At 42.9% G+C, this 10,938-nt stretch overlaps 1 protein-coding gene across 1 annotated transcript; it reads right to left on the minus strand.

Annotated features, from left to right (window-relative positions):
* Window positions 1–395: 395 nt before the first annotated feature.
* Window positions 396–10,631, minus strand: LOC136679632 (type I phosphatidylinositol 4,5-bisphosphate 4-phosphatase-A). Its single transcript, XM_066658274.1, has 7 exons — window positions 10,394–10,631; window positions 8,272–8,465; window positions 4,086–4,192; window positions 3,109–3,214; window positions 2,272–2,324; window positions 1,969–2,059; window positions 396–539 (listed from the first exon to the last, which is right to left on the minus strand). The coding sequence occupies exons 1-7, from the start codon at window positions 10,512–10,514 to the stop codon at window positions 396–398; spliced, it is 816 nt and encodes a 271-aa protein (XP_066514371.1). The 5' UTR covers window positions 10,515–10,631.
* Between the last annotated feature and the right edge of the window lie 307 nt (window positions 10,632–10,938).

The following is a 10,938-nucleotide window of genomic DNA, read 5'->3' on the forward strand; positions in this document are numbered from 1 at the left end:
TGGACTATTAGTGTGTGTGTGTGTGTGTGTATTTTTGAATTCAGGGGATTAAAATGCTTGGGGCGACTGGAGATTAGTTGCGTAACGTGTCAGTAAATTTGGGCACAGTCATCGGTAACACCGCACAATGCTCGAAAACATTTCAACTAAATAAATAATTCTTTAAAACTGCTGCCTAGATTCATCAGACCCCATCCATCCATCAACTCATCTGTCCCCTTCTTCAGCCAAATTTTCCCTCGCTTCCACCTCTCCAAAGATTTCCTTTCTCTTTCCCCTCACAAACATATCTCTTTCTCCCACACACACCCCACCACTGCTCTCCAATCCCTCTCATACCTTGGTCTCTATCCACCCCCCGTCATTCTCCCTCCCCCCCTTCTCTTTCTTTGTCTCTATGTGAAATTCTGTAGGGGCTGGCTGACCCGAAGGCAGCTCCAGTAGAGTGCTCTGGCCAGCGTCGCCACGACCAGCAGCAGTACAACCGCCCAGGCAGCGTAGATCCCTCCATACACCTGCGCCTGAGACCACGTCCCCGCCTAGAGACAGACAGAGAGGAATGTCAAGAGAGGACAAACATCAATTCGCTTGATAACAAGTAGTTATTTACCCCTTAAATTCTAATGACCCTACATGAAAAGCCTGCGCTTCCTTTCATACGGTGTCCAGGAAAGGCCAAACACACTGCAAATTACAAAAAACACATTCATCAATGACAATGACACCTAGACTTTGTTTCAAAAACTCGATGCAGGTTCAGAAATGCTGCAAATCCAGTCACAACACAACTGAGGTTTATTGGAGGACCCTGAAAGCTGCTGTGATGTTTGTACACAGGACAAAAAAATTACAGGAACGTTTGTAGCCTGACAACTTTTTAAACTGTTGTTAAAAAATATTGTCCCTGAGATTTTTAGGAATCCCCTTCATCTTTAAGCATCAAATCTCCCACCGAATGGCAACAGCTTTTAGAATGTCATCAGGTGCAATCTGAAGCACTTCAAACCACTAGAATTAACAGTTCCCATCCTGTAACTATAATGAAACTAAAACACCACTTCTACAGGCTTTTAAAGGGGAATTCTTGGATGTTACACACAGTCATGCCCATTAGTCCACCCAATCATTAGCCATATCCAATATAGACTCCATTGCTGGCACCATGTAATGCGTGGAGGGGACACAGGGGGTCATCCTACCCACTAAAAAAGAACAAGGCCAACTGTGCTCTCTCAGGACTCCCATCCTCAGATGGCTGAGGTATTACAGTGTATAGATGGGATGGTCCAAACTTAGACAGCTGGACCACATGAGACATTGCTTCATGCATGTGTAAATAAAGTACTTAATGACTTGTCTTGTAGTTGCAGTTAACTTTACTACTTTTCCATGAGCACCGTTCTTATTGGCTCTTAATGCTGGAGGGCGGGACTTTATCCGTAAACAGAATCCATGTTCAGCTTTATGAGAATTTTAACCCGTAATCATTCCCTTCTTATTAAAGTTTCTGGTTTTAACTCACACAACACCGTGGTCCTGAAAGTGTCCCAAAAGGGGTTTTATCTCGTCCTTCGGGCTGTTTTTACTGGCCCCAGGACAGCAGTGTCTGGACCCTGCCCTGTGCGTGTCACTCAGATCTGATTGGCTGAGGAGCCTCCCGTGGGATATGGAGAAACACATGTGATTGGTCTGTGAGTTTCCTGGAGCGCTAAACCTGAACCGTAACGACTAGAAGAGTCACACCACTTCAAACACACACTCTGTTCACAATTAAACAGCTCTGAATAGTTTATCAGTTACAGGTCTAGGTCCGGATCGGACAGCGTCTGGACCGGGACCGTGGTCCGCATATTCTTGACCCCTGCTCTACAGTTTGTGTAAAAGTGTAGGAATAGTACAGAAAAACGCGTGCATAATATTTCAGCTGCCTCTTTAGCACTGCCTTCATTTCTGTCTGTTCACACTTACGATCAGTCCAGCCGCTGAGATGCTGAAGAGCAGGCAGAGCAAGAAACACCACAGGCTACGCCTCCTAGGGTACCTCTGGCCAATAGAAGAGCTGCAGAGGGAGGAAATAGGTTTTAGAACAGGATAAGATGTTTCCAATGATAAATGGAGATTTTCCACATAGATATGTATTATGAAGATGTCATAAAAACTAACAAAAACTTTTCAGAGACATCTGTTCTCCCTCGTAAACAGACACGAAGAACAAAGAAAGACAAATAATAATGAGAGGTTGTCCGACTTTGCGGTTGATTGAACACTCACACTTTTCTGCAGTGGGGACATCTGGCCAGTGTCCTGTCGGTGAACTCTGTCCACTGAAATGTTAAGAAATAAATAACAGTGTTAGCAGGAAAGCAGGCTAAATCAGTCTCAGTTAATTCACCAATGACATAACCGTCCACAGACGCACCATTTCAAATATCAAACGGGTGATTTGTTTATTGAAAAGTTTATGAATAACGGATCCCCCCTGTACTGCTTCTCTACAGTACTGAATGACAGTGGGTCTTCGTTGCATGATACAAAATAATAATTGCATCCGCGTGTAAAGTCGTATTGTAAGACTTATTGACCTTGTGAAACGTCACATCCGGGTCACAACCGCTGCTCAGTGTCCAGTGATTTTGCTGCTAGATTTAGCCACTTTTCAGACCTTCTGATGAGTTAGTAAACGACAAAAACAGACTAGCAACAAATCTAGCTTTCTGTAGAAACCTTAGCTACATTCTCTCTCTCTCTCTCTATTCAGCTGTCAGAGAAAGTTAAAGATCTCAATCAATTCAGATCTCAGTTCAGAACAAACAATAAATTACACGTAAAAGAAGCCAACAGTAAACACAGGTCTTATGAATGTATGACAAGGGACCAAAGGCGCCACGGGACCCGGAAATGTCGAAACCTAATGTACGATCAAACTGGAGCTTCCACCACACCATACAGGCAGAAGCATTTAATACATTGCATTTTTTGTAAATATTAAGTGTGGGCATGTATAAGCTAATAAAGGCATTACTGAAGAAGCTTTGCAATCACATATAACAGGTATCTGTGTTTCTGCATATTGTAGGATGATTACAATTGTAACAACAAAGACAGTACCAAGAAGGTGTTGCTGCAGTGGCCACATGACACCCGTGCTCCAGTAGGCTGTGGGTCTGGACTTGCAGGACCAGGGTGTACTGGCCCCAAGTTGATAATCCTCTTACTGCAAAACACACAAAGCAAATTTGTTAAGCTGTGCACTTGTGCTGGTTCAAACAGTTCTGCAATTGCCATAATTTCCATATAAACTTTCCTATATATTTTAAAAACCTTCCTTTAAAGTATGATTTGATATGATTTGTTATTTTTGCCAGGCTCCCCCTACAGACACAGAGTGTAATTCACATTTACGGCACTGTCCTGAAATTAGGGTGGAGGGGGAAGGTTGGCTGCAGTTTTCTACCCTCCTCCAAAAGTTACACAGTGCCGTTTCTGCAGTGTTGAGCCTGGCAAAGGCTCTATTCTCCCTGTTACCGGTCACTGAAGCATCACAATGATATTGAAGCTGCAATTGTAAAGTAAAAATACCACCTACTGGTACTTTCAATTGTTTATAACTCTCCTTCCATTTCTTAGAAAGACAAGGCTTCTTTTTTGAGTTTGATCTCTCCCTAGATTTTCTAAGAACTGTTGTTATACTGGGGAACATCTTTAGGGCAACATAGGTTTGGGATTTCAGATCATAAGCAACTCTTAGAGCTATGAGAGCCAAGACTCCTACATTTCCTTCTCTAAATGTGGTTGATAATCCTAGACACGTTGCTAGCTGCAGTTTGCTGCTTTAATCTTACAACAGAACTATGAGGCTAATGTTAGTTAAACAACAGGTAGAATGCTCTGAATTGTTATGTCATCGCAAACCAATTTTCTGGTTAGTATTTTCTGCAAATGCAAATGTATGTCTAAATTTCTTCACAAAAACAGTAACAGCAGCTTTTCTAAAGCCTGTATTTTGACAGCACAACCGTCCAGTTGTGCTGCACTAGTCCTTCGATGTTATCCAAATTGGACACATGTTTTTATCCCTGTCTCACCAGTATGGCCGCGGGCAGGCGATCCGCTGAGACGTGACCTTGCAGATGAGCAGACAGTTACAGGGACAGCGTACATACTTCTTCCCTGCTGGGGCATTCTTTATGGGCTACAAGGAGAGAATAAGAGAAAGAACAAGAGTAAGAGAAGAAAGGCAATATAAGTTGAGGGGAGTGGAAAGAAAGAATGACTAACAGATTGAGGCATTAGACGAGAGGCAGTGTGTGGGACCAGTGCAGAGAGAGAAAGAGAAACTTGGAGTAATTTTAGCTGCTCTACAATAAAGATGCCGTTTGATTCCTATCTGCGGCGCTCCTATTCTGTTTCACCACAACCGAAAGTCACATGACTCAGATAATTCATTTTTAAGATGACACACTGTTATGGCAAGTCTGGCACTGAAAGGAGAAACAAAGCATGACTCGCTGCATTTTCACTTCTTTCACTTCTGTTTTATTACAGTAGCATCTCTAAAATGGCCAGCACTGCCACATGCGTGTGACTCATACCCAAGTTTATTCTGTGGTATTCTGTTCTTGGACCCATCTTACAGTTGTGGGTAATAATGTGCACCCATGACTAGCTAAACAGCAGAGAAGTGTAAGGGGCCGCCTGCACCGTGGTCCTCCCACCAACAGGGGACGACCACACCTCAGGACTCAATTGTTAATCAGCCGGATTGACAACAGCTGGGGCTTACCCTTTATTAAGCCTTCAGTCTGTGCCTTCAGCTCAGAGTCTTAAGTTTGTAAAAGCCAGACCTTGCTGGTAATTGGTATTTCCTTCTGCTTTGCTTACTTTTGTGCTGTTTAAACATTGGGTTTAATCTCCTGCGATACACTTTTCTCTGTTCTCCCGTTGTCTGCAGATCACTGCCCTGTTGGGACTTCTATATCCCACTGTACCCCCTTTTTCTCTTTAATAATAATAAAAAAATCCTATTTTTCTCTCTTCTCTCCTTTTGATTTACACATGTAATCCTTCTCTTTTGGTCCCCTGGTAGTCACAAGCACTTTCACTTCCTGATAGCTCTTTGTGAAAATATATTACCTCTCACCACATCAAACCTGGTTAAGCCCCAATAAGTTAAGTTAAGTTAATTTATTTGTGTTTGGGTTTATCACAATCAGTGCAACAACAGATATGTCCCATTACAGCAAGTCTCTAGAAGTATTATTTTAGCATTTTCTATTTTTTGGCTCAGATTTCTCCACCAATTTAGATGCTGCCAATAGAGTGAAGTGAAGACTAGTACATGTTTCCTCAAAGAATGTGAAACCAGTCATCACTCCGTATCAAATTGCTGCTAACACAATGACATTTTACGGCTTAATGCATTTGGAGCAGGAAGCTAAATGCACGCTTGCATCTCTCTGTGACAGGGAAAGAGGGAGGGCCATCCACTGCCAATTCTGCTCTCTAGGACTACAAGCAATAAGTATTATAATAAGAGATGTGTTCTCTCCGTGTCCGCTTGGCTTTCCTCCAAGTGACTGTCTGTGAGGAGTGTGGTGTGTTCTCCCTGTGTCTGCGTGGGTTTCCTACGAGTGACTGTCTGTGAGGAGTGTGGTGTGTTCTCTGTGTCTGCGTGGGTTTCCTCCGAGTGACTGTCTGTGAGGAGTGTGGTGTGTTCTCCCTGTGTCTGCGTGGGTTTCCTACGGGTGACTGTCTGTGAGGAATGTGGTGTGTTCTCCCTGTGTCTGCGTGGGTTTCCTCAGGGTGCTCCGGTTACTTCCCACAGTCCAAAAACAAATGTTAGGTGGATAGGTGACTCAAATGTCTGTAGGTGTGAGTGAATATGTGTCGACCCTGTTAAGGATTAAGAATGCAGGAAAGGATGTATGAAGGTCAAATATCCCAGAGACGGGGAGGGAACACTGAATAACCCGCCACCCATAGTGCACAGCTTGAAGCTGGGGTCTGCTAGACGACCCGAGGAACTTAGTTTGGAAATGCGACATATGGATGGGGTATTCCTGACAGATAAGCAAGGGCAAGGCCATGCAGCGCTTTGATGCTTAATGGCAGAATTTTATAGTGGACATGTTTATTACCGGTCACCAGCGTAGCTGGTGAAGGATGGCGTGATGTGTGCAGAATTCTTGGTGGGTCCCAAGACTCCAACTGCAGAATTTTGGATAAGTCAGGCAGTATGAATCAAATCTGAGGTACAACTATAAAGCAAGGGATTACAGTACTCTAACCAAAAGGCATGTAGCAGGATCTCAGCATAAGGGCAGAGTTCAGCAATACTGTGCTGATGCTTCAACGTGAACACAAAGGTCTCGTGTAGTGAAAGAAGGTGTACCAAGATTGTTCTCAAAAACGAGTATGAAAATAGAACAGGCAGAGATATCTGAAGAGTTTTCTTAGTATTTAGACTATGTGAATTCATTTGAGATCATGACAAGGAATAACAACTCCAAGGGGCAAGATTCAGATGATAAAAAGCAGGGGGCCAAAATCAGAGCCCTGGGGAATACCCAGAGTAACAGCAGCAGTATTTGATTTATGCCTCCCTAAAGAAATAAATTGGCAACCATCTGTTTAGTAGAATTTGAACCAGGACAGGACAGTGCTGTTACCATTCAAGTGTCCACAAGTGTGAGTGCCCTATGATGGACTGGCATGCTGTCCTGGATGTGGTGTTGCCTTGTGCCCAGGGATCCTGAGTAGGATGTGGATCCAAAACGACTCCTGAATAAGTGGTTACAGACAATGAATGAATAGTCAAAATCTAGTTTCTTGATAATGGGTGACAGCAGCTGCTTTCACAGTAGGGGGCATACAACCAGATAAAAGTGAAACATTGATAAGACAGCAGATAGGAATGACGATGTCAGAGAAACCGACAGTGCATTCACAGAGAGGTGGGGGCAGGGTCAAGCTGACATTACAAAGATTTAGATTTGAATATTATGTCAGAGGTGGGATCAGTCTAAATGACTGAATTCGTTCGAGCAGATTAACTGTTTTTTGAAGATTTTTATGGAGATGGTGGACTCATTCGGACTTGAGTTTGTGAAGAGTTTACACTACGTGATTATGTCCAGTCGGGTCTAAAGAAATGGAATGTTTGGTATTCTACAACTGCTCTACAACACAATCTTGAGGCCCATTACACACTACGCTACTTTCCCTCCAACTGCACCAGAGTCTACAGACTAGATCCAACTAGCCCAAATGGAAACTGGACTTAAAAATCTGTCTAAAAGTTTGCTAGTTTAACCCTGACTTTAGAAAAGAGTAAGAAGGAGGAATATTAAGACAATTATGATGAAAAGTGTCAAGTTTGTCTAGAAGAAGGTTGAGAAAAGCAGTGGATTTGTCAGTGGTGCTAGCAAGTGCTTCAGTGGGAAGTTGAAGGAGTTTGCCAATAGTGAAAAAATCCAAGACTTTTTAGGAAAAGGCATCACCATTGGTTAAACTCGTTATTTCCCAAGAATATTGTAAATACTTGGACTGTAGAGCCACAGATTAAAACAAATTACTTTTAATCATTTTATATTCCGTTATAAACAGTTGCTTACTGTTTATAAAATTATTCTTCCTGAAAGCAGAGAGAGCGGTTAACCTGACAATCACAAGAGGTCTCCCGATTTTAGGGTGATCGCAACAATTATCTTCTTTAATCCAGTCTTTCTCCCAGAGCAGTCAGGGCCCAGATTTTGAATCGTAAATATGAAACATGTTCAATATTTACAACTAAGAGTCCTGTACTGTGAAGTTTTGAGGAGCAGAGCTGTCTGTTGGTGTGTGTGATCGGAAAGTGTGTGGTGGTTCATTCAGGGTGGATGGTGTAGTGTGGAGACTTTGAGGACTAACAACTATCAAGCACTGAAAAATCTGTTAGGATTATTAAAATCCTGTAGTGTGGGCCAGACTTTTTCACAGAATAGCAATGAGGAAAATGTGCATTTCAAGATGTTCCACTGATCAAATAACTGCTTTTTACACAGGCATCTTGGATTATTTTCAATTTCAGTAATTTTATGTTACTGTAAACTTAGTCTGAATGTGGTAGAAGCTACAGAACTTGGATTGTTTTCATTCCACCCTTATATTGAACACACATGCCAAACCCTCACTTATTAAACTTAGGGTAAGAGAGAGTTGGTAATGGACGTTAGGTCATCTGCGAAAGTGCACTGACACTCTGAGTAGGTGTATTTTGGCTCTCAAACTTACTGTAGCTTCATTGCAGACCCCACACTTCACCACATGCTGATGGATCTTGCCCTCGACGCTGATGAGCGACTGGCAAACCCGGCAGCTGATCACAGGAGCACTGCCACTCTCAGGAGATGTCAGAGGGGAGTAAGGTGGAGGATCCTCACCCAACAGCACAGAGGGCTGAGAGGGACTTGGAAAAGGAGGAAAACCTGAGAGGGAGAGCAAGAGCAGAAAAGAGAAAGAGAGATAAGAGGAATGCACTCACTGTTAAAAGCTTTTTATTCAATCCCATTTGGCTGAAAGAAGACCACTAGCATGATGATAAGCAAATCAATCATTATATAAAACCCAAACACAGCACTGTGTACTGTGTTTCTCTACTCAACTAAAACAAAAAAGTAGTATTCCCACACTTCTCCATTTTCAAAAGCTGGTTAAACTCAATATAAATGTGATAAAAAAGTAAAGGAAAAATCAAACACGCTGATATTATGGTCAAAATCACAAAGCCATTTTCAAATTGACGTCTACAAGCCTTTCAGGATCAATTACAATTTGTTCTGAAAGGCCTACCTTGTTAAATGTTAAAAATTATTATATTTTAAGACATGTAAATCACTAACAAAGTCTGCAAAGCTTCTCGTTTGTCTTTGACACTAGTACAATATTAAATAACACTGAATTTTTTCTTCAACTCCAGCTGCAGCTCACAATTTATTAATTGAATTATGGCTTTCACAAAGCATTGAATTCAACTTTATCTGAAAGTACATTTTACAGCAAAGCAGATCAAAATGTGTTGCTCTGGTGTATGTACAGAATCATACTTTATCCGACTGACGAGACCAGCATAGGCAATACTTTGGGAAAGTCTGAACAGGCCATTGTTCCCAAAGTCATTTTGCTAAACTCTTGAATTAGAATCAGAAAATGAGATTTGGTCTTGGGTTTAGCTGAAAGGCGCCTTATGAGGTGACTACTGGAATGCAGCCATTTGTTCCAGCGTGTGTAATGAGTTAAGGCCAACTTGACGTGTTTTGTGCTGCATTTAACTATAAATTTACCCTCACATAAATACAACACACGAGAACTACATTAACCGTCTTTTTCAAAGCAACACCACTCACTTTAACCCTAAATACATCCGCCGAGTATCATTCCGAGATAACCCCGCCCCCAAGGACAGGGATTGGTCGACTGTAATCATCCGGCTGTGACTCGACGCCTCAGGAGTGGCCGGACCCACCTGTCGATCAAATTAGCATGTGATGTTTGTGAACGTCATCCCCATAAACACTGATACAGCGTCTCAAACGGCTCCCTACTCCCTACCTAGTGCACTACCTAGCACATAAAACTGTGATTCGTATATTGAAACTAGGTGCTAAATTGGGTTTCCCAACCTAGGACCGAACACAAATGCCGTTAATTGGGAACTTTAAGGCACAAATTCATTCTTTAGCATACTACATTGTCTCTTATGAAAGGGAACTACATGAATACTGTAGGGAGGAGGGAGCCGCTTAAGTTTTAATTCAATTAAATGTTTTATTTCTATCGCTACCTAGCATGACAAAAATGTATAACGAGTCTACAATTTCTTTCAGATACGTTTTGACAAACGTAGAATAAACACACAACCTCCGTCAGTTGTATCTGTAAAGAGGAGGATATGTTAGCTGTCTCCTGAATAATTAACCTTAAATCAGGCGCGTATTCAGCATCAAGGAAACGTTAGTTGGCCGCTGAAAACAATGAGTGTGCACTTGGCTGGCGAAAGCAGTAAGGGCTCACACACTGAGTAGTATCTAAACAAATAGGATACAATTAATTATCCTCTTATATTTGTTAAATCAGTTAATCCATCAGGGCAGATAATCGCTGCGAGAGCGCCAGCTATAACAGCGTAGAGACCGGCTCTAAAGCCGGATTCCTCCCTCTTGCCTGCCTCCCCTGTGCTGAGCGAGAAATATCCGAGTCACCGCTCGCCCAACAAAACCACGCGTGACCACCGCATCACTGCACAAGCAGCTAAATGCAAACAGCATGACACTAACGCGTGGCCCTTATCTGTAGCGCTGTACCGCGGTCGGTCCGGAGCTGCAGAGCACTCTCATTTTCTCTAGCCGTTACTCACTCTGCGGTTTGTTGTGCTGATTGTATGGGCCTGGGCCCGGAGACACGCCGCTGTTTCCGCCGTTGCCTGGGGCTCCGTCGCTGAGCTCAGAGAGCAGCGGGGAGCGCTCTCCGTCCGCCATACCGATCAGCGCCCGATCAAACCTACAAACGCAGCACGAAGCGCCGCGCTATTGTCCTGTGGACGGGCGGCCGCAGCCGAAGAGCCGAGTGAGCCAGCTGCGCCTGCGTCACATGCTCTCTCCGGCTGCTGTGGCAACGTATGCAACGCGTGCGCGCGTGCACGACTCAGTGCCCGCGCAGGGGAAAAGATCTCTGTTTATAATTATTACACTCAAATGTGTAACGGTTACTTTTTATTATTCCGTTGACATTGAGAGCCCTCTCAACCATTTAAGACAATTTTTAGTTATTTCCACACACTTTACAATGACCTCATTATAAATATTTCAATATTTATGCAACATTTCTGCATAATTATATATTTAAACATGTAAACAAAATACTGTATGAGGGGAAGAAACACCTTTATTGATCCCCTTGGGG

Source organism: Hoplias malabaricus, chromosome Y (genome assembly GCF_029633855.1).
Source record: "Hoplias malabaricus isolate fHopMal1 chromosome Y, fHopMal1.hap1, whole genome shotgun sequence".
Classification (NCBI taxonomy): domain Eukaryota; kingdom Metazoa; phylum Chordata; class Actinopteri; order Characiformes; family Erythrinidae; genus Hoplias; species Hoplias malabaricus.